General features: G+C 41.6%; 1 protein-coding gene across 9 annotated transcripts in view; it reads right to left on the reverse strand.

Annotated features, from left to right (window-relative positions):
- The window catches only part of SERGEF (secretion regulating guanine nucleotide exchange factor), a 234,412-nt gene that overhangs the window by 77,357 nt on the left and 133,377 nt on the right, over positions 1-23,678 (reverse strand). For 3 of the 9 annotated variants that reach the window (XM_017525826.1, XM_017525833.2, XR_005199713.1), the window contains one exon: positions 12,481-12,517. In XM_017525826.1, the coding sequence (XP_017381315.1) occupies positions 12,481-12,517 (37 nt within the window). Of the gene's footprint in view, positions 1-10,483; positions 10,528-12,478; positions 12,518-21,706; positions 21,758-23,678 lie in introns of those variants that run through there. The other 6 variants (XM_017525825.2, XM_017525831.2, XM_037737529.1 and 3 more) reach the window with 5 other exon arrangements.

Consider the following 23,678-nt stretch of genomic DNA (forward strand, 5'->3'; position numbering starts at 1 on the left):
ACCATATATACAATGGTAGTCCCATAAGATTATAATGGAGCTGAAAAAATTCCTGTTGCCTACCGCCATAGTAGCTGTGATAATGTTGTAACACAACACATTACTCATTTGTGATGATGCTGATGTAAATAAGCCTACTGTGCTTCTAGTCATATAAAAGTCTAGCACATACAGTTATGTACAGCATGTAATACTTGATAAATTAATTACTATGTTACTGGTTTATGTATTTACTATACTATAATTTTTATTGTTATTTTAGAGTGTATTCCTTCTTATTTTTTTTTCAAGTTTACTGTAAAAAATCCTTCTAAAAGGCAGGTCCTTCAGGAGATACTCCAGAAGAAGGCATTGTTATCACTGGAGATGGTGGCTCCATACATGTTACTGCCTCTGAAGACCTTCCAGTGAGACAAAATATGGAGGTGAAAGACAGTGATATGGATGATTCTGACCCCGTGTAGGCCTGAGCTAATGTGTGTGCTTGTGTTTTAAACAAAAAAGTTTAAAAAGCAAAAATAAAAATAAAAACTAGAAAAAAAATTATACAATTAATATATTTAAAAACATTTTTGTACTGCGTACAATGTTTGTGTTTTAGGCTGTGTTATTAAAAGAGTAAAAAAGTAAAAAAGTTTTTTAAAGTTTATAAAGTAAAATGTCAATAGTAAGCTGTGGTTAATTTATGTTTGAAGAGAGAGAATTTTGTGTGTAATTAACTGTAGCCTAAGTGTACAGTACTTACAGCCTAAGTGTATAACGTTTATAAAGGCTACAGCAGTGTATAATAATGTCCTGGGCCTTCATAATCACTCATCACTCATCACTCACTCACTTAAACACCCACAACAACTTCCAGTCCTGAAAGCTCCATTCATAGTAAGTGCCATATACAGATGTATAATTTTTAATCTTTTGTACCATATTTTTACTGTTTAGATACACAAATACTTACCATTGTATTACAATTGCCTATAGTATTCAATACAGTAACATGCTATCCAGGTTTACAGCCTAGGAGCAACAGGCTAAGCCACATAGCCTAGGTGTGTACTAGGCTATACCATTTAGGTTTGTTAAGTACACTCTATAATGTTTGCACAATGACAAAATAGTCTAATGACACATATCTCAGAACATATCCCCTCTTTTTGAAAGGGAGGGAGTCTTGCTCTGTCACCCAGGCTGGAGTACAGTGACAGGATCTTGGCTCGCTACAACCTCTGCCTCCCTGGTTCAAGGAATTCTTAGGCCTCAGCCTCTTGAGTAGCTGAGATTACACACATGTGCCACTAAGCCCAGCTAATTTTTTTGTATTTTTAGTAGAGACGGGTTTTGCCATTGTATTGGTCTGTTTTCACACTGTTAATAAAGACATACCTGAGACTGGGTAATTTATAAAAGAAAGAGGTTTAATGGACTTACAGTTCCACATGGCTGGGAGGCCTCACGATCATGGCAGAAGACGAGGAGCAAGTCACATTTGACATGGATGGTGGCAGGTGAAGAGAGAGCTTGTACAGAGAAACTCCCTTTTTTAAAACTGTCAGATCTCATGAGACTTATTCCCTATCACACGAACAGCACAGAAAAAGACCTGCCCTTGTGATTCCATTACCTCCCACTCGGTCTTTCCCACAACTTGTGGGAATTTAAGATAAGATTTGGGTAGGGACAAAACTGATCCATATCATTCCACCCCTGGTCCCTCCTAAATCTCATGTCCTCACATTTCAAAACCAATCATGTTTTCTTAACACTCTCCTAAAGTCTTAACTCATTTTAGCATTAACTCAAAAGTCCACAGTCCAAAGTCTTGTACAAGACTAGGCAAGACCCTTCTGCCTATGAGCCTGTAAAATCAAAAGTTAGTTAGTTACTTCTTAGATCCAACGGGGGTACAGGTATTGGGTAAACACAGCCATTCAAAATGAGAGAAATTGGCCAAAACAAAAAGGTCACAGGCCCTATGCAAATCCAAAATCCAGCAGAGTAGCCAAATCTTAAAGCTCCAAAATGATCTCCTTTGCCTCCATGTCTCACAGCCACGTCACACTAAAGTAAGAGGTGGGTTCCCACGGTCTTGGGCAGCTCCGCCCCTGTGGCTTTGTAGGGTACAGCCTCCTTCCTGGCTGCTTTCATGGGTTGGCGCTGAGTGTCTATGGCTTTTCCAGGCACACAGTGTAAGATGTCAGTGGATCGACCACTCTGGAGCCTAGAGGACAGTAGCCCTCTTCCCACAGCTCCACTAGGCGGTGCCCCATAGGGAGTCTGTGTGAGGGCTCTAACCCCACATTTCCCTTCTATACTGCTCTAGCAGAAGTTCTCCATGAGGGCCCCACCCCTGTAGCAAAATTCTGTCTGGGTATCCAGGCATTTCCATACATCTTCTGAAATCTAGGTAAAGGTTTCTAAACCCCAATTCTTGACTTCTGTGTACTTGCAGACTCAACACCATGTGGAAGCTGCCAAAGCTTGGGGCTTCTACCCACTGAAGCCATGGCTAGAGCTCTACATTGGCCCCTTTCAACTACAACTGGAGTGACTGGGATGCAGGGCACCAAATTCCTAGGCTGTATACAGTAGGGGACCCTGGACCCTGCCCAGGAAACCATCTTTTCTTCCTAGCCCTCTGGGTCTGTGATGAGAGGGGCTGCCATGAAGATCTCTGACATGCTCTGGAGACATTTTCCCTATTGTCTTGGGGATTGACATCTGGCCAGCTCCTCATTACTTGTACAAATTTCTGCAGCTGGCTTGAATTTCTCCTTAGAAAATGGGATTTTCTTTTCTATCACATCAACAGGCTACAAATTTTCTGAACCTTTATGCTCTGTTTCCCTTTTAAAACTAAATGCCTTTAACAGTACCCAAGTCACCTCTTGAATGCTTTGTTGCTTAGAAATTTCTCCCACCAGATACCCTAAATCATTTCTCTCAAGTTAACAGTTCCACAAATCTCTAGGGCAGGGGCAAAATGCCACCAGTCTCTTTGTTAAAACATAACAAGAATCACCTTTACTCCAGTTCCCCATAAGTTACTCATCTCCATCTTAGACCATCTCAGTCTAGATTTCATTGTCCATATCATTATCAGCATTTTGATCAAAGCTACTCAACAAGTCTCCAGGGAGTTCCAAACTTTCCCACATTTTCCTGTCTTCTTCTGATCCCTCCAGGCTGTTCCAACCTCTGTCTGTTACCCAGTTCCAAAGTCACATCCACATTTTTGGATATGTTTTCAGCAGTACACCACTCCTGGTACCAATTTACTGTAATAGTCCATTTTCATGCTGCTAATAAAGATATACCTGAGACTGGGCAATTTACAAAAATAAAGAGGTTTAATGAACTTACAGTTCCATGTGGCTGGGGAGGCCTCACAATCATGGCAGAAAGCAAAAACTTGCAAGTCACACATGGATGGTAGCAGGCAAAGAGAGAGCGTGTACAGGGAAACTTCCCTTTTTAAAACCATCAGCTCTTGTGAGACTTATTCACTATCATGAGACCAACACAGGAAAGACCTACCCCCATGATTCAATTACCTCCTACAAGGTCTCTCCCCACAACATGTGGAAATTCAGTGTGAGATTCCCTTTGAAATTTGGACACAGCCAAACTATATCAGCCATATTGGCCAGGCTAGTCTTGAACTCCTGGCCTTAAGTGATCCACTTGCCTCGGCTTCCCAAAGTGCTGGGGTTAAAGGTGTGAGCCACTGACCCTGGCCACGTATCCCCATTTTTAGGCAATGCATGACCATACTAGAATAAAATATGAAGAAAGACAATTATACTCTGGAGTAGAGAAGGATTGCCTGACTCAAAATCCAAAAGCCATACAGGAAAAGACTGATACTGATACATTTAATCTATAGCAAAATAAAAGGCTGCATGACAAAATATTAAGGACAAAATAAACAAAAATCTTCAAAACAAAACAAAACACAAAAAGCTGGGAAAATGCATTTGCAATTCAAATCATGCCTAATCTGCCTAATATGTAATGAACACCTAGACATTTATTTAAAAAAGACTAACAATCCAATTGCTAAATTTAAAAAGAAATGCTGTTTTACTCCTTCTAGGCTGCTATAACAAAATACCTTAGACTGGAAAATTTACAAATAATAGAAGTTCTGGAGGTTGAGAAGTCCAAGATCAAGGTACCAGCTTATCTGATGGTACATAGTCAGGGCCTGTTCCTTTTAGATGGTACCTTTTAAATGTCCTCACATGGCAAAAGGGGTGAACAAGCTCCCTTGGACCTCTTTTTTACGGGTACTAATCCCATTCATGAGGGTAGAGCCCTCATGACCTACATTTCTTAATGCTATCACATTAGGGAATAAATCTCAACATAAATTTTTTTGAAAGATGTAAACATTCAGACTCTATAGCAAAGGCAAATGTTACTGTGGTAGAAAAAATAACAGCCTCCTAAAGATGTTCATGTCCTCATTCCTAGAGCCTATGAATATGTTATGTTATATAGCAAAGGAGAACTGAATTGTCAGATGAAATTAAGGTTGCTAATCAACTGACGTTAAGATAGGGAGTGATATGGTTTGGCCATGTTCCCACCTAAAATCTCATCTTGAATTGTAATACTCATAATCCCCACATGTCAAGGGAGAGACCAGGTGGAGGTAACTGAATAATGGGGGCAGTTTCCCCCATGCTGTTCTTGTGATAGTAAGTTTTCATGAGATCTGGGGGCTCTTCCTCGCTTTACTCAGCACTTCTCCTTCCTGCCGCCTTGTGAAGAAGGTGCCTTGCTTCCCCTTCATCTTCCGCTATGATTATAAGTTTCTAGCCACGCCAAACTGTGAGTCAATTAAACCTCTTTATTTTATAAATTACCCAGTCTTAAGACAGTTCTTTACAGCATTATGAAAAATGGACTGATACAGGGAGATTATGCTAGATTATCCAGGCAGGGCCAATGTAATCAGAAGGGTCCTTAAATGTAGAAAAGTGAACAGAAAAGTCAGTGCCAGAGTGATGCAGTAGGAGAAAAACTTGAAAAGTCATGGCTGGCTTTGAAGATGGAAGGTGTCACAAGTCAAGGAGCATAGGTAGCCTTTCGAAGCTAGAAAAGGTAAGAACATGAATTCTCTCTGGAACCTCCAGAAAAGAATGAAGGCTGCTGACAGCTTGATTTTAGCCAAGTGAGACCCACCTTAGATTTCTGACCTCAAACTCGAAGATAATACATTTGTGTTGTTTTAAGCCATTTAATTTATGATAATTTGTTATAGCCACAACAAAAAACTAATATGGGTGTGAAAAACTCTTCATAAAAGAAAAAATACAAATGGTTTTTGAACATATAAAAAGATGCTCAACCTTCATTTATGACTAAAATTAGATAGATTAAAAAGGCCACAATAATCTTTAAAAAAAAAAACAAAGTAAGAAGGCTTATAATTCCATTTATCAAGATTTATTATAAAGCTACAACAATCAAGCTGGTGTGTACTAGTATACAAACAGAAAAACTAATGAAAAAGAGAGAACCTAAAAGCACATTCACACATAAATGCAGCCTCTTGATTTATAACAAAGGTGCCTTCACAATTCAATGGTAAATGTTTAAAAAAATGAATTTGAGATGGATTTTAGGCCTAAATATGAAAGGCAAAATAATAAAGCTTCACAAAGAAATCATAAAAGAATACTTTCATGATATTGGAATGGGTAAAAATGTCTTAAATAGGGCTCAAATACCTCAAACCATTAAAGAAACAGTCAATAAACTGGACTTCATTTAAAAAAAAATTCATCAAAAGACACAATTAAGAGAGTAAAAGAATAAGCCGCTGGGTTGGAGAAGATGCTTGCAAAACACATACCCAGCAAAGGACTGGAATCCACAAGATACAAAGGATGCCTAAAAATCACTAAGAAAAATACAGACAAACCCAACTTAAAATGATGGGCAAAGACTTAAAGTCTTCAGACTTAAGTCTTTGGATTTGACAAAAGAAGCCATCCAAATGGCCTATAAGCATATAAAAAGGTACTCCATATCATTAGTTATGAGAGAAATGCAAATTAAACTCAGTGAGATTACATACTCCACACTCATCAGAATTGCCTAAATCTTTAAGATTGAAAATATCTGGCCAGAATATAGCACAAATGGAACTCTCTTTGCTGCTGGGGGTGTAAATTGGTGCCACTACTTTAAAAACTGTTGCAGAGTATTTACTAATACTAAACATGAACTAGAATTCCTAGTCTTAATCATGGATCCAAGAGAAATAAATGTATATGTCTACCACAAGGCATGTATAAGAATGTACATAGCATCCCCAAATTGGAACAACCCAAATGTTCAACAGTTAAATGGATAAATAAGTTGCAGTATATTTATACAGTAGAATATTACTGAGCATGAAAACATTACTGCTATACAAAACGTAAATGATTCTTATAGACACAATGTGTTGAACAAAAGAAGCCAAACACCATTTATATGAAGTTTGAACACAGGCATCTTTGTAGATAGAAGTCAGAAGAACGGTTATCTCTGGGGGTGGGTTACAGATTGAGATGGAGCATCAGCTAGTCTTCCAGGGTGCTGGAAATGTTCTCTATCTTGCTCTGGGTGGTGTTTTCTTAAGTATATGCATATGTAAAAATTCATCAGTCTGAATCCTTAAGATTTGTGCACTTTAGTAGACAATATGTGTTATACTTCAACTTGAAAACATAAACAAAAACTACCCTGAGTAGTTGCTCACCTATCAGACTGGCAAAAATCCAAAAGTTTCTTAACATATCCTATTAGTGAGGCTGCAAGAAATAAGCACCCTTATGCATTGCTAATGGGAGTGAAAAATGGTATAGCCCCTATGGAGGCCAATTTTGCAGTATATTGCAAAATTACAAATACGTTTACTCTTTGACACAGTAATTTTACTTCTAGGAATTTATCCTACAATTGTACTCTCCTACACATGAAATAAAATATATAGAAGGTCATTCACTATAGCATTGCTTATAATAACAAAAGACTAGAAATTACATAAATGTCCAAGAATAGGGTACTAGTCAGATAAATCAAGGTACATAGGAACATTGGAATATTATGTAACTGTATAAAAAAGAACTAGGACAGCTTTTATACTGATACAGAAAGATCTCCCAGAAAAAATTGTTGGGAAAACTCAGACACTGAGAAATGTGTATAGTATGCTACCATTTATGTAAAAACAAGGATAAAAATCTATCTTAGTATTCACTTACATATGCAAAAGAACACTAGAAGGATACAGAAGAAACTAATAACAGCCATTAGCTGCACGTGTGGTAGAAGGATTTTGGAGGACTGGACAGAAGGAGATAGCATGGAAGGGAGTTTTTATTTTAAAACAAAAAGATGAAATACTCCTATCTGGTGGCTTTAAAAACAGGCCAGACTGTCACCAGTTTACAGGAAGGCAGCATTGGGTAGTAGTTCACAGCCTCTGAAATTAGAGGCGTGGGTAAAAAACCTGACACAAATTCTTCCTATTCTTGTGACCTGGGTGGGGTAAATTGTTCACCCTTGGCTTAATTTTCCCTTACCTAGACAATGGGATTAACCAGAGTACCAGCTCATCAATTTGCTGTGAGGATTAAATGGGATGAGATTGGTAATGCATTTACATTCTGCCTATCACGTTGTGCATAGAAACATAGAAGTTTATATCTGCCTCTAAGCTCTTTTCAAGATCCTAGGGTTTGGCAATATCACTGCTCAGTAGAATACCCAGTGCCAAAAAAGAGTTATTTCTCTATTTTTCTATTAAATTATTACATGAAATTGCTTGATGGGTTTCATGCCAAGGTCGGATGTTCTGCCATACATATTATAAAGGTAGAATGGTTCAACAATTGGAAATTATCTGCGAAATGAAAAAAAAAAATCTGTGCATAGATTATAGCTCCAATTTAGTAAAAGAACTGGCTCTGCTTGGAGAAGGAGGAGGCATCACACTTTCCTGCCAATAACCAACCCGTTAACAATGCCTGTCTGGCAAGCCTGAGTGCTCCAGGAAAAGGCCACCAATAAAATCCTTCCAAGGGTCTGTGTGGAACAGGGAGAGAGGAAACGCAGTCAGCTCTTTTTTCTCTGCAGGAAGGGAAGACAAAACAACTGCACATCAGGGGAGAAAGCAAACAAATTGCCCATTCAAGCCAAAATAACCTGCTCCTGGTGGAAGCACAACAGCTGGAGCCAATTCATCCAGACACAGAGGTGAGGGGCCTGAAAACAGAGCTGGATCTGGGGACCCCGACTCTGAAAGGCAGGGATCTTCTCAGTAAGTGATGGCCACATGCCCTCAATTCACCTCAGCCTATGCCCACAAATGGGAGTTGGTGAGTGAGCTTTGTGAGATGTGGCAAGAAATCCTGGGTGGAAAGGAAGAAAGCGAACTAGTGAAGCAGCCAAGTAGACAAGCACCTGCTGAGCACCTATGACATGGCAGGTACTGAGCATGCACTTGACATACCTATGCCATTGGGAAGAACAACATCTGGGAGTGGGTATCATGATGTCGATTTTACAGATGAGGAATCAGGCTCAGTGAGGCAGAGTGATTGTACAAAGCACATAGGTTGAGAGTGGCCAAGCCAGCTATGGTCAATGGCCTTGTCTCTCTCTTTTCTGATTGTCACCTGAGTCTCTCTATGCTCAGCTCCAACAGTTCTTCCTTAGTCTAAAGCAGGAACTCATACCACCTCACCACCATGTCTAGCCATGAGGGTACCTGGTAGCAAAGACAAAACATGTCAAGAGAAAGTTAATTGGAAAACTAAGGAAATAACTAAACCAAATTTCAAAAGAAGGGGAACAAAGAAAACCAGAATCACCAGAGTAGAATTTCCATCTTCATGGAAGAAACTGAACTGTGGCTTCCATGGGGCTTGCTTCAGGCTGGAACATGCAGTACCTGAGTCCCTGTCTGCGACAATGAATAGCAGAATCCTGTCCTTGAACAAACCTGGGCCAGCACTGTTTCCAGGGCTGCTTGGATGTCCAGAATCCCCAATGAGGGGAACCCCAGGCTCCAGCTTACAATCCATCCTGCAGCTATGCTGAGATCCTGCTGTGGACCCTGATATCCTGGCTGGGAAAGACACTTACTTCTCTAGCTCCTGAGATTCCTACCCTTGCCTCAGGCTTTCATGTAGTCATCTTATAATTATTTCCTTCCTTGATGTCTTAATTTAGAATAATAATAATAGCATATAACATTTGCTGAGTCTTTACTTTTGTGTTAGGCATTGTTCTTAGCACTTTACCTAATAACCCTATGAGGGCAATAATATGATATCCCAGTTGAAGTGATCAAGACACAAAGAAGTTAAACCACTTACACAGGTTACACAACTCATAAGTGTAGGAGGCAGAATCTGGTTCCAGGCAATCTGACCCCAATGCCTGAGCTCTTCTTAACTGCTACCCATACTACCCATATTGCTTCAGGCCATAGGAAATGATAGACTGGAAGGAGCATTTTGGAAGTCAGGCTGCCAGCTCTACTATTTACTGCTGTAACCGTAGGACCAGCTCAAACCAATTAACCACGATTAAGTTATGGGTAATGCAGAGCCAGAGTTACCCGGCATGCTCAGGAGAAAAGCTTTAGCAACCTAATTGTTACCACCACCAGCCTGGCTGACCTGCTTCACTGGCATCACCTGGGATTAGTTTTAAATGCCATAAAAGCTTGACCCACTCCCAGACTGGGGAGATGGATCCAGTGTTGCCTCCCTGTCTCCTTGTCAGTTGACTCACAATAAAGCTTTTTCTTTTCTCAAAGCCAGTGTCACAGCATTCGCTTCTAATATACACTGGACAGTGAGCCCATTGTTCAGGTAGCACTGCAACTTATCTCTGCAACCTGTTTAACCCATTTAATCCCACACAACAAATATATTTCAATGAGTTGCGTCCATTAACCTAAGACAGTAGGTTCTCAATTGCGTCCTTTCACCATTCTGTTTCACCTCCATTTCCAAGTTGATTCATCTCTCACACATTCATTAGACATTAAGGTTGCTTCTATGCTTGGGCAAAGTTTGGCTGCTTTATATTCTCTTCTAGTCTATTCTATAACTATTTTGTGCATTTTACATGTGGGACATAGCACCAGGCACTGAAGGGCTAGAGTTCAGGGAATGAGACTGAAGGCAGGGAAATCTCTCTAAAGCAGGCCAGGGTAGTAGGGTTGAGGGAGGAGCTCAACCCCGTGGAGAAACATGGCTTTAAGCTAGTAGGAACTCTTCTCCACCTGCAACTTGTCTCTTGCTGGCCTCCTGCCAGGGCTAACAGGTAGCTTCTTGTAGCTTCCTGTCACAAAGCTTGCACCCTGCAGGGCACCCACTAAGAACCTCATTCCTCCAGTGATGGAGAGCCTCTTGCTCCCAGCTGGCAGGCAGGTACGTATGTGCAGAGCCCGGTGACTACACTCACCTTTCCTGACTCTGAAACCATTCATTCAGCAGTCTATAAGCCAGGTCCCAGGCACTGGGGATAAAATGGAAAATAACAGGTCTGCCCTCAAGTGCTCACCAGCATGCCCTGTTCTCCCACTGCCTCTGATAGCCTATCACAGGTAACACTGAACCCATCTTTCCAGAATGTCATTGTTTCTCTCCCAACAAAGAAATATTTCACTAGAACAGTTACACTAACAAATATTCCTCCCTTCCCCCTACCTGACCAAGAGAAAAGAGAAACCAAAGGAATTTTTATCTGCCAGATATTTCACATAAATTATCTCACCTCATCGCAATAATCTTGAAAGGTGGAATGATTATCCCCATTACAAAGATGAGGGGAAAAATGATGCTCACACAGAGATGGAGCCGGTTTGAACCAAGGCTGTCTGCCTGCAGTCTTGCTCCTTCTACAGCCCCAGGCTGCCTACATCAGCTCAACCTGCTGCTTTGCTAGCTCTCACCCATTCCTTCATCTGGACTTTGTGCTTTCACAAATTTAGATTCCCTGCAATCTTCTTGTTTGTGATGGTTCCAGAAGAACCCAACCTCTCCCAGTCCAATGATAGCAGTAGCAGCAATGTCCTAGGAACCGCCTTTGACTCTTCGATTAGCTTGTCTTAATTACACCCAGGCTGAAGCAGTTTCAGTAAAAAGTATCTGGTACTACTGCAAAGTATGCAGGTTTGCTGTTACATTTTCTAGCTCCTTCTCTAACTCCAGCCCCAGTGACTCCCCACCTTCTCTGCTGTCCTTGGTTCTGCCTCTTTATACATCATGTTTGGGCCTGCAAAGTAGTGCTTCAAATTGCTGCCACCCCAGGCAGCTGAGCCAGTCTAGCTCAATCCAGAAAAGAATGTGTGAGTCTCTGCTAAGAGCCACAAACTGCTTTAGGTGCTGTGAATAGGCAAGAAATGAGGAAAACACAAGGGCCTTGCCTGATAGAAGTTCAAAGTTAGAAGCTAGGAGACAGGAGTGACCAGGAGCAGAAATTATTGACACAAATCAGTCAGTGGTGGGGTTGTAACAAGAGTCCTAAAATATCAGGGCTGGACAGAAACCTAGTTTTCTGTTTTAACTTCTCCATTTTACAGATGGGGCAACTAAAGCCCACAGGAGGGCAATTACTTGAACATATAATATCAGGTAATAATAACAAACATTACCAAAGCCCCTACTAGAAGTTAAGTGCCATTCTATGTGCTTTACATATCTTAACTCATTTATCCCTCCAACAACACTACAAGGTAGGCACTACTGTCCTCCCTATTTTAAAGATGAGCATAGAGAAGTAAAATACCTTGTCCAAGTTCACATGGCTAGTAAGCAGAAGCCTGTACTGAACTTAGGCAATCTGGCCCTACACTGTAGTCTCTTTAATGTACTGTGAGATGGAAACTGAGTCTATCTGTGGAAGTAATGAGAAGGCTTTTTGGATGAAGTACTCATAGATCTAATTATAAAAACACTAAACTGTGATTCTCCAGGGCCAACTAAAAGGAAGCCTTTATTAACCAAATGTTTGAGTCCAACTGAGAGTTTCTGAATGCCACTAAATACAAGGCAGTGAGGGCAGTGAGCAGAGCCGCATATTTACAAAGAAAGAGCCAAACCGATAGGAAAGAACTTAGAATGGGGGTTTATTCAAAAAAACAGAAGCAGTCTAATCATCCTTCCTTTTTATGTCTGGCTTTCTACACATGATGACCCCCAGCCTGTAAGTTCTTTAATATGCTCAAATGCCACTTCCCCGGCAGGGAAGCCAGCTAAGACACCTTAAAATGATGCTCAATAATATGAATTGAAATATTCAGGAAAAGAGCTTCTAGTAAACCCTTGGTCAACCAAAGACTTCCATTTCCCCCAGTCTCCCCTAACACTCATGCATGCCGGCATGCACTGTGGCTTTTGGTTAACCAAAGTCTTCAATTCTGCCACATAATTTTCAGAAGAAACAGTTATCAGTATAAAAATTACTTACCAATTACTGCCAAATTATGCTCTGAGCCACAAGAGACCTGTAAAAAAAGAAAAAAAAAAAAACACTTATATTAGACAAAGAAAATGGATAGATATTTCAGCTAGTGTATTTTATAATCAGAGTTCTTTTCTAATGACACTAACCTCCATTTTTGGCAAATTTTAGGAAGGAAATAGAAAGGAGCATCATACACAAAGGTTGAGACTATAATTACAACACATTCACAGCCACATAAAAAGAGAAAGTAAAAACAACATTGAATGGAAATTCATCAGGTATTAAAGTTGTCTTTAGCTAGTGAGACCATGAGTAATTTTTTAAATCCTTTCTTCCTTTTACTTTTTGTATTTTTCAAACTTTCTATAATGAGCATATGTTACTGTAAAAATGGAAAAATAAGGCAATAAAGATAACAGTTTTTGAAAACTGAACTAAAAAGACCATTACTCTCATGTGGACTGATAAAATGAGCAAAGAATTCAGTGGAAACAGACTGGTCCATTGAGAAATGTTTGACTTTTTCTCATCTGTCCACTCTCCTTTTCACCTACCAGCCACACAAACTATCTGCAGTTCTTTTAACATGTCATGTTCTCTCACACCTCTTGCCCTTTGCACATGTTTGTTCCTCCACCCAGAATGTCCTCTCCTCTACTGTGTACCTAAAAAAATTCTACTTATCCTTTAAAATCTCAAAGTATCTACTAAGACCCCTTTGCTGTTGCTTGTAGGCAGGCTCAGATGCACCTGTCCTATGCCCTTAAATGTACCCCCACCGTAGCAACCATCTTGTTGCCTCTTATCATTGTTTCCTGTCTCTTTATGAGACTACATCTATTTTAGTCTCCTTCACCTCTGTATTGCACAGATGGATTGGAAAAGGCCTGGGACTCAGTTAACATCTGCTAAAAGAGGGAATGAATGAAAGAACAAAGTACATAAAAAAAAAAAATACCTAACGCACAAAACACAATTTTTGATGTTCTGAATCCAGGGTTTCCAACCAGTGAGAGACACTTGCCCTTCAGTCTCCATATGTCCCAACTGCTAGCGAAGGAAGGACTGGAAATACAAAAGCATAAATGGTTCCCCAGGACTAATTAAGAGTAGCTCTGGACTTTGGAGAATTATCCTATGACCTTTATCAGGATACTCTCTTTAGCTCCTGACAAGAGGAACGTTTCAAGTACTCTGGAATGTTAATGTTGGAAGAGCCCTGGAGATCACCTACTTTATAAGGAGAAGACAGAAGCCTGGGAGGGAGAAGTAACTTACCTCAGGTCCCAGGGCACGTCTGTGACAAAACTAAGACGAGAGCCACCACTCTATCCTCTACTTCAATGAAATCAACTTTTTAAATCCACATATGAATGATTCCTTACTGAACGAGATCATGTGTTATTTGTCTTTCTGTGTCTGACTTATTTTACTTAACATAATATCTTCCAGGTTCTTCCATGTTATTATATACGACTATAGTCAATATATTAAATTCTTGAAAAATGCTAAAAGTAGATTTTGTTTCCTCACCACGAAAATGACAACTATGAGATGTAATATGTTAATTAGCCAGTTTAGCCATTCCACAATGCATGTGTATTTCCAAACATCATGTTATATACAGTAAATGTATACAATTTTATGTCAATTAAAAAAAATTAAAAACTATTACTAGAGCCACTCTGATTCTCTTAATTCTCCCACAAGTTCCTTTGGTGGTATTTTTCACTCTTTCCTAGTGAAAACCACTTGGAAGTAATATTCAACAGTTCTTAGTTAATATTCAATGGTTCTTAGCTCAGGCTCCTGACAAGCGTAGCTCAAAAGGCATTTGAGCATTAGAAGCCAACCTGCATATTCACAGGTGAGAAGGAGCAGCAAGGCTTCCCAGGCTTTTTCCTGTGTAGAAGCTATGCTTCCCAGATCCCAGTTTCCACAGGAAAAAGGGTTACCCACACTTAAGTGGAACCCCTGACAGTGCTTATTTGCCAGTAAGTATTTCCAGGTTGTTTAGTCTCTGAGCTCCTTTAAGGCTGGCTCTGTGTCTGATTGACCTGAGGTCTCCCACTGTGCCTCACTCAGGACCATATATACAGTACAAGTTCATTATATGCTTCCTGGCTGTAATGAGGCTGGTTCCCTAGGTCGACTACAGGAAGCTATTTAGACTGAAGAACTGGAAAAAGCTCAGATGTCTAACAATCAGGGAATGCTTATGTAAATTATGGTAGAGCCATCTGCTGGACTTATGCAGCCTTGGAAAATGATGCTTATAATAACAGGAAAATATTCATAATATTAAAAATTACATAAATATTGTATATGTACTATGATCTCAAACTCTATAACAAAGCATGAATAGGAATGACTGGAAGGAGATAACATCAAAATATTAACAATGAGTATGATTATTCTTTTTTTTCTATACTCTGAATTTTATGCACAATTTTTATAATCAGAAAAAAATCTTAAAAGTTAGACAAAATAAGTGTAATGCAGATACCACCACAAAGAAAAAAAAAGCCCATATGGGTATAAAATATATATACTATAAAATCAGGAATGTTTAGAAGTGGTGAGGGAAAAGGATTTGAAGGAAATTAAAATTATAAGGGTAGCTGTATCATGGTGGTAAGATTGTAAGATATTTTTTCTACTATTCTCTATTTTCCAAATATTCTTTAACTGTGGTGGCAGTAGTAGTGGTGGCTGTGGCAGCAGTAACTGCAGGAATTAAAGCCAGCATATTGAGGATTCATACGTGCCAGGTGTCATGCCAAGGTACTTTATAAACATTCTCACATTTTAGCCATCACAACAATCTTTTCAGGTAAGTTTCACTTTGCTTATTTTAGACATAGGAGACCAAGACGCATACATATTAAATAACCTTCACAGCTAGACAAGTGGCCGCAGCAGAACTAAAACCCAGGTCTGCCTGATCGCCAAGCTAGTGTTCTTTACTGCCACATCATATTACCTTTGTTGTTGTTTTAAAATTATTTTATTTTACAAAATGCAGAGGGAGAAAAGCCCTGCCTCTGACTGCTGGGGTTCACCCTCGGGCTGTGGACTGTAGAGCCGACCAGCCTCGAGGACCATGGGCTTCCAGAAACAAGTCACTGACAAACATCAGTATCAGACAGCACATTAATGAGTGAGACAGTGATGAATGGATTTTGTCAAACCAATGTAGAGCTTGAGGCTCAAAGTTCCCCACTGCTTCTTGCTCTCTGTGCGCTGGCACAAGAGATCAAGAGGTCAAGAGACTGAACACCAAAAGGACGCAAAATCCCAGTGTTATACTTCCTCAGTGAAATTGTATCAATGGCCATTTGCTTCAGAACGTTCCTGCCAGCATCTACCCAATGCTCAGCTGCAAGCAGCTTTCTGGAAGACTCTCTTAACAATGGCAATGCACCCAGGAGAAAGACATTCAGGGCCAGGAAGCCAGGTGAGTCCCAGGTCCTCTCTTTTCTGGCTCTGAGACCTAAGGGGCAAGGTATTTGATTTAACCTCTTGGGTCTCAGTGTTCTCAGGTGTAAAAAGCAAATAACAGTGTCTTCCCTGCCTGTCTTACAGAATTGCTAGAGGACAAATGAGACAATCTACCCCTTACAACCATGCATCCCACCTTCCTGATGCACAAATCTGACCATGTCATGCCGCTGTATAAAACCTTCACAGGATCTCAGCGTTGGTAGGGTAAAGCCTAAAACATCCTACGAGGCCCTCATGAATAGGTCCCTGTTTACCTCTCTGGCCTCATTTCCTCCCTCTGCTACTCATGAGCCCTCAACCCAAATAACATAATCCTTTTGTTTTAGTCACATAACATTACTTTTTCTCTAAGAACATCATGGAATTTCAGCTCTTTATGCATGCTATGCTTCTTGCCTGAAATACACTTTCTCCCACTGTCTACCAAGGTAAATACTTTAATAGTGTTCGGCCGGGTGTGGTGGCTCATGCCTGTCATCCTAGTACTTTGGGAGGCTGAGGCAGGTGGATCACTTGAGGTCAGCAGTTCGAGACCAGCCTGGCCAACATGGTGAAACCCTGTCTCTACTTAAAATACAAAAAGAAAATTGGCAGGGCATGGTGGCGGGTGCCTGTGATCCCAACTGCTCAGGAGGCTAAGCCAGGAGAATCCCTTGAACCCGGGAGGTGGAGGTTGCAGTGAGCCGAAATCACACCACCACTGCATTTCAGCCTGGGCAACAGAGCAAGACTCCAAAAAAAAAAAAAAAAGACTCAAAAACATCACCTATCACCTCCTGGTAAAGCCTTCCCTGACTTCTTTAGGCAGAGCCAGCGGCCCCAGACTGGCTATTCCCACAACACTATGTATCATGGTTCTTATCACACATATGATATCTGATGACTGTGCATGTGTTAGATCCTCTCTCAGACATCCAGAAGAGTGCCTGCTCAGTAGTGGTTCTGCCACACAATCTAAGTGCAGGGCATGGGGGTGAGGGGGTGGCAGTGCAAGCAAGTATGAGCAGCAGTATGGCCAATCCATTCCAATTGGAGACAGAGCCTGACATGCACAATGGGGGCAAGAAGGAGACAGCATTAGAAGGATACAGCATGAAAGTGCTGGGAGCATTGAAAACAGAATAGGGTTGTTCTGGCAACTCCAGCACAGCAAAGCACAGAAAGAGCAGGTTCCGGCTTGCTGACTGGGACTTTCTGGAGAAGAGGGACACAACTCCCCAAGCGTAAGGGGTGAGAAGCAAAGGTGGTTGTGGAAAGCTATTATGTCTTAGTGCTTCCCAGACATGAGAGAGGTCTGCTTTGTTCAGGGACCTCAGTCTATGAAGTTAGAGCTGCAAAAAAACACATTTTGAACCCCCACTGCCAGTAGAATAAGATCTTATATCCAACCCACCAGACTAGACTTCATCAGTTCTTGCAAGGCCAGTTAAAACTCTCCTGGGGGTGGGTCTTCGAAAATACAGCTGGACCAGGGCAAGAGCTAACTGATAATATGCTCAGTAAACACATGCTGAATGCATTAATGAGTTAAACAAATGAATAATTTAATAAATGAGCAAAAATTGGATGAATATGAAAATGTTTGCCAACTGTTGGATGTGAGTACTTTGGTTCTTAGCAGTACAGCTGTATCTGTTTGTAAAAACAGCTGACTGGCTCCTATAGAATACTTATAAGCCAGGCACCTGGCTAACTGCTTTACCTGTATTATCTCATATAGACTTATACGAAGCCTAAGAGATTCTTTTGTTACAACCATTTTACAAATGAAGCTGCTGGGGTTCAGAGAAGCAAGGTAACTTGCCCAGTGTCTCACAGGTAGTGGAGGTGCAGGATTCTGTGATCCTTCAGGTTCAAGCTTTTTTCCTCGAACCCTTGGTATGAACCCTTCCTTTTCTCATATAAGATGGAAATAAACCAGCCATCCAATTCCCTTACATGTGGCAAGCCCAGTGCCAGGGAGGTAGGCTGGAAGAGCCCTAGATTTACAGGGCCCAAACAACATCCTGCCTGGGGCTAGAAGTGCCCACCTCTGGAATGATCAAGAAGTTGTTTCCAGTGATATTAGGGGAATGACTGCAAAATGAGAACAAAGTTCTGTCGCCTGCCCTCCTTATGGAAGCTATGCCTTGGCGAGAGAACACCGCCAGATTGTTCAATTCTGAACTTTCTAAACGGGAAATCGGGGCGCGGAAGAGGGGTGGGAAATGAACACGGGTTGCGGACCAGAACTCAGGGTCAAGTATGCCAAGGAAAGGAAGTGGGGCGAGGCCAGCCCCAGGCCACCAGCCAGGGACCGCCCTTCTCTACTGGAAAGCGGTAGCCAGCCGCAGCCCAAAGGCCACCCAGGCTGCTAGGTGGCCAGCGAGGCCTGCTGAGTCTGAGTCCCGGTGCCTGCAGGTGCTATGGCAACTGGGCGCACGTGCGGAAATACGTGATGGCCAGGGTGGAAGGAGAGTCACGCGGCTTAGGCCGGTGTGGCACTGCGCTACACTCTGTGCCGCACTGCGAGCCCTTGGCGGGCACGCTGCCAGGGTAGGAGAAGCATGCCGGAAGCAGCTCCAGAATGGCAGCCCCAGCTGGCTGGGCTGCCTGCGCTGCCTGGGTTAATAGGGCAAGGGAACGGGCATCTCAGTGCAGCCTTTGCTAGAGCTCTGCCCAAACCAAGTTTCCATCTGCGTATCTCTGGGTGACAATGAGAATTTCCAAACTATTAGAAACGCAGTGCTTGGAAGCTGGGCACGTTTTACAGGCACACGGCAATCCAGTGAGCCACCAGAGTTCCACCCTTAAGCTCAGAAATAGTCCCAAGGGGGAGGCCATGACGACACCAGAGAGGCAGTAGAGTTGCTTGCTTCTGGAAGCACCTAGCCTTACAAAGATATCTTTAACTCTCTCTGTGGGCTTAAATTTGTATTTTATTTCATATATATGTATATAACATTACTAGATATTATGATATATTATACTTTATATTATTTATATAATATATATTAATATATATATAATTTTTTAAAGAGATGTAGTTCTTGCTATGTTGCCCAGGGTGGCTCCAACTCCTGGGCTCCAGTGATCCTCTCGCCTCAGCCTCCCAAGTAGCTGGGACTACAGGCACAAGCCACCACACCAGGCTCCTTGAATGTTTGATTAAAGCTTAGATATCAAAGGATGCCAAAAAAAAAAAAAAAAGGTAGGGGATCTGGAGACCGGCCCAGAGGCTCCATCTGTCCTCTACTTCAGAGTACAAGGTGGAAGAGCCTATTCTCTCTGAAAAGCCAGTTCCTTTTTGTTTAATTATTATTATTTTTTAAAAAGAGCATATTGTATGTATGCCTATGAAAAAAATGACGCTTGAACTGGGTTCTGCTATCTTCCAGAGAAGTTGGGGTGAGGAGGAGGAGAGCTAAAGTTTGGTTAAGCGCCTGGATACCAAGCATGTGACATTATAGAATTTCACTTTACCTGCAATACCTCCCACCCTCACATCCACTCTGAGAAGTGGGAATCTGTCTCCCTACACAGCAGCCAGCAAACCCTCTCAGAGGAGTTAAGTCACTGGTCCCAGGTCTGCTTTGCTCCAAAGCCTGTAAGCTAACCCACTACACATACTGCCTCCTCCTCTTCTGATGCTGGTACCAGAGTGTCCCAGTCACAAAGGCTCAAACTCTCAGGTGACAGTTCTCTTTTCTATGTCTCTCTCCTCCCCTTATATTTAGGCCGTCTCCAGATCCTGTTCATCCTGCCTTCTCAACGTTCTTAAATCTGATGTGTTTCCAGCTGCTATCATCTTAGTTTAGTCCTTTTCACCTCAGCCTGGAATCTTAACAACCAATGACTTCAAGTTTTCTTCTCACCATAATATCATGATGTGATCTGGTTTTGTTTTTGTTTTTAGAGACAGATCTCACTCTACCACTCAGGCTAGAGTGCAGGGGTATAAACCTCGCTCACTATAACCTTGGATTCCTGGCTTAAGCGACCCTTCTGCCTTAGCTTCCTGAGTAGCTAGGACTACAGGCACACACCACTAAGCCTAGCCAATTTTTTTTTACTTCTTTTAGAGACAGGATCTCATCATGTTGTCCAGACTGCTTGAACTCCTGGACTCAAGCGATCCTCCTACCCCGGCCTCCCAAAGCTCTGGGATAAAAGGCATGACCCACTGTGCGTGCATGGCTATGATCTGATTTTTTAAAAATCAAAGTTGTCACAGCTATCAAGCTCTCATTACTTTTTACCACACATTTTACCACTCCTTTCCTATATAAACCCTCTAACCCAGCAATACGAGTCTCTTTTCTGTCTCTGGAAAATCTCGTTTCCTCACTTTTGTATCTTCATTTGCACCATTCTCCCTTCTCTACACCATTCTAAATCCAACCAACTCTACAAGGCCTAGTTCAAAACCTTGAGGCAGTCCCCCAGGTCACCTCAGCCTTTAGGAGATCTGCCTCCTCTCAATTCTCACCACTTGCCTTGGCTATAGTTTGCTTTTATCAAATCTCCTTTGTGCTTTTATTAGTCTGGACATGAGTATGGGGCATGTCAGTGTCAGGTAATGGACAGAGTTCTGGATATGGAACCAGAAAACCTGGATTTAATTCCTGACGCCCCCTGCCTCTGCCCCCCATTTCCTAGCCATGTGACTTTGGGAAAATCTCATTGCCTCTCTGGCCCTCAGTTTCCTCATCTGTAAAATGGAATTAAAACAACCAGGTATACCTCACACATCCTAACCTCCGCTGTCTACAAAATAAAATTCACTTTGGGCTCGACCCTGTTCTACAGATATATTTTAGGACTTATATATTATTTGAGAACATATAAAAGGAGACTATAAGCATTAGGAAAGTGGCATAATGTGGTATAATGTGACATTACAGAATTTATATATACCATTTCTACCAAAAGGCATGTATAGGAATGTTCATAGCAGTTTTATTCATAAAAAAGTATGAAATAACACAAATATTCATCATCAGAATAATGGATACAGTATAATTCATTCAGAATACATTACAGCAGGGGTCCTCAACCCCCAGCCTGCAGACTGGTAATAGTCCATGGCCTGTTAGCAACCAGTCTACAGGGATAGGTTCACCATGAAGAGTTCTTCAGGCTGGGTGCAGTGGCTCACACCTGTAATCCCAGCACTTGGGGAGGCAGAGGCAAGTGGATAGCTTGAGCTCATGAGTTCAAGACCAGCCTGGGCAGCATGGTGAAACTGTCTCTACAAAAAAATTAGGTGGGCATGGCAGAGTGTGCCTATAGGCCAAGCTAGTTTGGAGACTGAGGTGGGAAGATCATTTGACCTGGGAGATGGAGGTTGCAGTGAGCTGAGATCATACCACTGCACTCCAGCCTAGGTGACAGAATGAGACTGTCTCAAAAAAAAAAGTTCTTCAGTATAAACAGTTCATTTTCTTTTCCAAGAGTTTACTGACAGATAAGGAGAGGGCTTGAGAAATGTCTACTGAATTAGAATATAATATACACAGTAATTAGACTATAATATATACAATTAAACTAGCCAGGTACTCAGACTGCTTGCTTTTCCCATAGTGCCCTTCTAAGGGAATGTCTTCATCGTAAATAGCCATGTTGATACCACATGGTCCTGCTTACTGGAGCCATACCTAACTGGACTATGGATGGACACTTGTCTCAATGTGGATTAACGCATAGATTGACCACAGCCTGTGAAATGGCTTAGTGAAAATTCTACCTTGAAATAGTTGTCGGGAGTGACTCCTCTAGTTGGTAGCTGGGGCAGTAGCTAGAAGAAATAGACACAAGGAAAGTTAATATGAAGAGGAGGTATAAGCAGAGGAGTCAGAGCAGCAGGAACAGTAAAGTGAAGCTAAGTTACCAGGATGTGACAGCTCTAAAGGAAGAAGCAATAGATCCGACTGCTGAGGGCTCAAGAAGGTTTAGGCTTTTGAGCTACCTTGGGTTCTAAGCGACTTTCCCATTGTTCTCTTAAAAGGTATTTGCTTCACCTGTTTTCCTTACTTAAGCTAAAGTACAATACAGTCTTCACAATAATAATCTGCAAATATCTCTGGTCCTTGCTGACTAAAAAAAGTCTCACACAAAAATATATGTGGATTTCAGTAAAGGCATGCCACTAAGTTACTTAAATTACTCAGTACTTGTACTGAGAACAAAATGGAACCATGGGAGTTGGACAATCAAACTAAAAGGCAATTAATAGATTCAGGCCAGGGAAACATCCTATGGCATGCTTCTCAAAAAACTTTAACCCTTTCTCTAGTAGCCATGATAGGTTAAAATTAAAAAGACTGCCAACACCAAGAAGTATTAATGATGTAAAATAACTGGAACTCTGTTACATTGCTGACAGAGTGTAAATTCAACAACTGCTTGGAAAAACTGTCTGGCAGTATCTACTAAGGCTAAACATATATATGGAGACCCAAGTACCTAAAATAAATTATTGCTTACTTCTACCAAAAGGCATGTACAAGAATGTTCACAGCAGTTTTATTCAAAATGAAAACAAGAACACAAATATTCATCAGCAGTATAATAGATACAGTATATATAGCTCATTCAGAATACTTTACAGCAGGCGTCCCCAACCCCCAGGCTGCAGACAGGTAATAGTCCATGGCCTGTTAGGAACCAGGCCACCCAACAGGAGGTGAGCAGCAGGCAAGCCAGCAAAGCTTCATCTGTATTTACAGCTGCTTCCCATTGCTCACATTACCAACTGAGCTCCGCCTCCTGTCAGATCAGTGGTGGCACTAGACTCTCATATGAGCACAAACCCTGTTGTGAACTGTGCGCGGGAGGGACCTAGGCTGTGTGATCCTTATGAGACTGTAATGCCTGATGATCTGAGGTGAAACAGCTTCATTCCGAAACCATCCCATCCCCACCCGCCCTCTCCGTCCATGAAAAAATTGTCTTCTGTGAAACCAGCCCCTGGTGTCAAAAAGGTTGGAGAATAGGTGGGGCGTGGAGGCTCATGCCTGTAATCCTAGCACTTTGGGAGGCCAAGATGGGTGGATCACTAGGTCAGGAGTTCAAGACCAGCCTGGCCAATATGATGAAACCCCATCTTTACTAAAAATACAAAAATTAGCTAGGCGCGGTGGCGGGCGCCTGTAATCCTATATACTCCAGAGGCTGAGGCAGAATTGCTTGAACCTGTGAGATGGAGGTTGCAGTAAGCTGAGATTGTGCCACTGCACTCCAGCTTGGGTGACAGCAAGACTCCATCTCAAAAAAAAAAAAGGTTGCAGACTGCTACTTTACAGCAATGGGGAAAAAATGGATATTTGCAACATAAATAAATCTTTTTTTTTTCCGTTCATTTTTTTTTTTATTGCATTTTAGGTTTTGGAGTACATGTGAAGAACATGCAAGATTGTTGCATAGGTACACACATGGCAGTGTGATGTGCTGCCTTCCTCCACATCACCTATATCTGGCATTTCTCCCCATGCTATCTCTCCCCAACTCCCCACCCCGCACTGTCCCTCCCCTATTTCCCACCAACAGACCAAAGTGTGTGATGTTCCCCTCTCTGTGTCAATGTGTTCTCATTGTTCAACACCCACCTATGAGTGAGAACATGTGGTGTTTGATTTTCTGTTCTTGTGTCAGTTTGCTGAGAATGATGGTTTCCAGGTTCATCCATGTCCCTACAAAGGACACGAACTCATCGTTTT

Source organism: Cebus imitator, unplaced genomic scaffold (genome assembly GCF_001604975.1).
Source record: "Cebus imitator isolate Cc_AM_T3 unplaced genomic scaffold, Cebus_imitator-1.0 Scaffold39, whole genome shotgun sequence".
Taxonomy (NCBI): Eukaryota; Metazoa; Chordata; class Mammalia; order Primates; family Cebidae; genus Cebus; species Cebus imitator.